The sequence below is a fragment of the Carlito syrichta genome, unplaced genomic scaffold (genome assembly GCF_000164805.1).
Source record: "Carlito syrichta isolate Samal-C Ts95f unplaced genomic scaffold, Tarsius_syrichta-2.0.1 Scaffold303297, whole genome shotgun sequence".
In the NCBI taxonomy this organism is placed as follows: domain Eukaryota; kingdom Metazoa; phylum Chordata; class Mammalia; order Primates; family Tarsiidae; genus Carlito; species Carlito syrichta.
Window position 1 is genome coordinate 2,198 of NW_007247393.1, and position 1,127 is coordinate 3,324.

General features: G+C 68.5%; 1 protein-coding gene across 1 annotated transcript in view; it reads left to right on the forward strand.

Moving 5' to 3' along the window:
• Window positions 1-1,127, forward strand: part of PAX6 (paired box 6) — a 12,839-nt gene that overhangs the window by 1,050 nt on the left and 10,662 nt on the right. Inside the window, exon 2 of the mRNA XM_021712472.1 lies at window positions 142-307. Coding sequence (XP_021568147.1) covers window positions 142-307 — 166 coding nt within the window. The remainder of the gene's footprint in view (window positions 1-141; window positions 308-1,127) is intronic.

The window sequence follows — 1,127 nt, forward strand, 5'->3', positions numbered from 1 at the left end:
CGTGCCTGCCAGTCCACCCACCGTCCCGGGCGGCTGGGCGTCCTCGTCTGTCCGGGGCTGCTTCTCGGGGCGCCGGGGGGCCGAGGCGGCGACGGGTCTGCAGGAGACGCCACCATTTGCTCTGTCTGGTTGCCTTTGCAGGTGTCGTCGATAAACAGAGTCCTTCGCAACCTGGCTAGCGAAAAGCAACAGATGGGGGCAGACGGCATGTATGATAAACTGAGGATGTTGAACGGGCAGGCCGGAAGCTGGGGCACCCGCCCCGGCTGGTATCCGGGGACCTCGGTGCCGGGGCAACCCGCGCAAGGTAAAGCCCGGCAGCCACCTCCCACCCTGCGCGCGGGTGGCCGCGGCCTCCTCCTCCCCGCCTCCCCCGGCGTCTGCACTCGGGCCAGGGGCTGCCCTGGGCCGGACCGCTCTCGAGAGCCGGTGGTGGTGGTGCACCGTCCAGCTGGCCGGGCCGCGAGGGCCGATGTGTCCGGGGCCGCCTGAGCGCGGCGGTGCGCGCGCGTGTGCGTGGGCAGGACTGGGTGCGAGTGTAAGCATGAGCCCCCTCGGTGCGCTCGCTCTTTCGACTTGACGTTGAAATGCATGGAGAGGCCCCTGCTGTAGGAGTGTGACAAGTTAACACACTGACAGACTGAGGGGTAAACATAATTGTATCGTTTTGCTTTTTGCCTTCATTGACAAATTATGCGACTATGAGTAGGAGGGGGTGAGCAGCCAGGGGCAGCGCAGCGTCCAGGTGGGCGCCCGGAGGAGGCAGCCTCTCCGCTGCAGCCACCTGCCACCCTCGCCCCTGCCCCCGCCTCTGGGGACCCCAGGGCTCCCTCTCCGTGGGTGGCGACCCCGCGGAGGGGGCGGGGCGGGGGCCCTGGAGTGGGACCGCGGGGTGCAGCTCGTGACCTGGGGGGGGAGCTGGGGGAGTCGGCGGCGGGGCAGGGGCCCGCGGACCCTCGCCCCCCACCCGAGGTGGCTTGGTCAGGAATAGGAAACAGTTTACTCCGAAGATTAATCGGCATTTGTTATCCTCGTGACAAGGAGATAATATGCGGGATAATGGGACGTGGCGCGCCGCTCCCGGGAGCGTGGAGCCGGGGGCCGGGCCGGGGGCGGCGGCGGGCCTG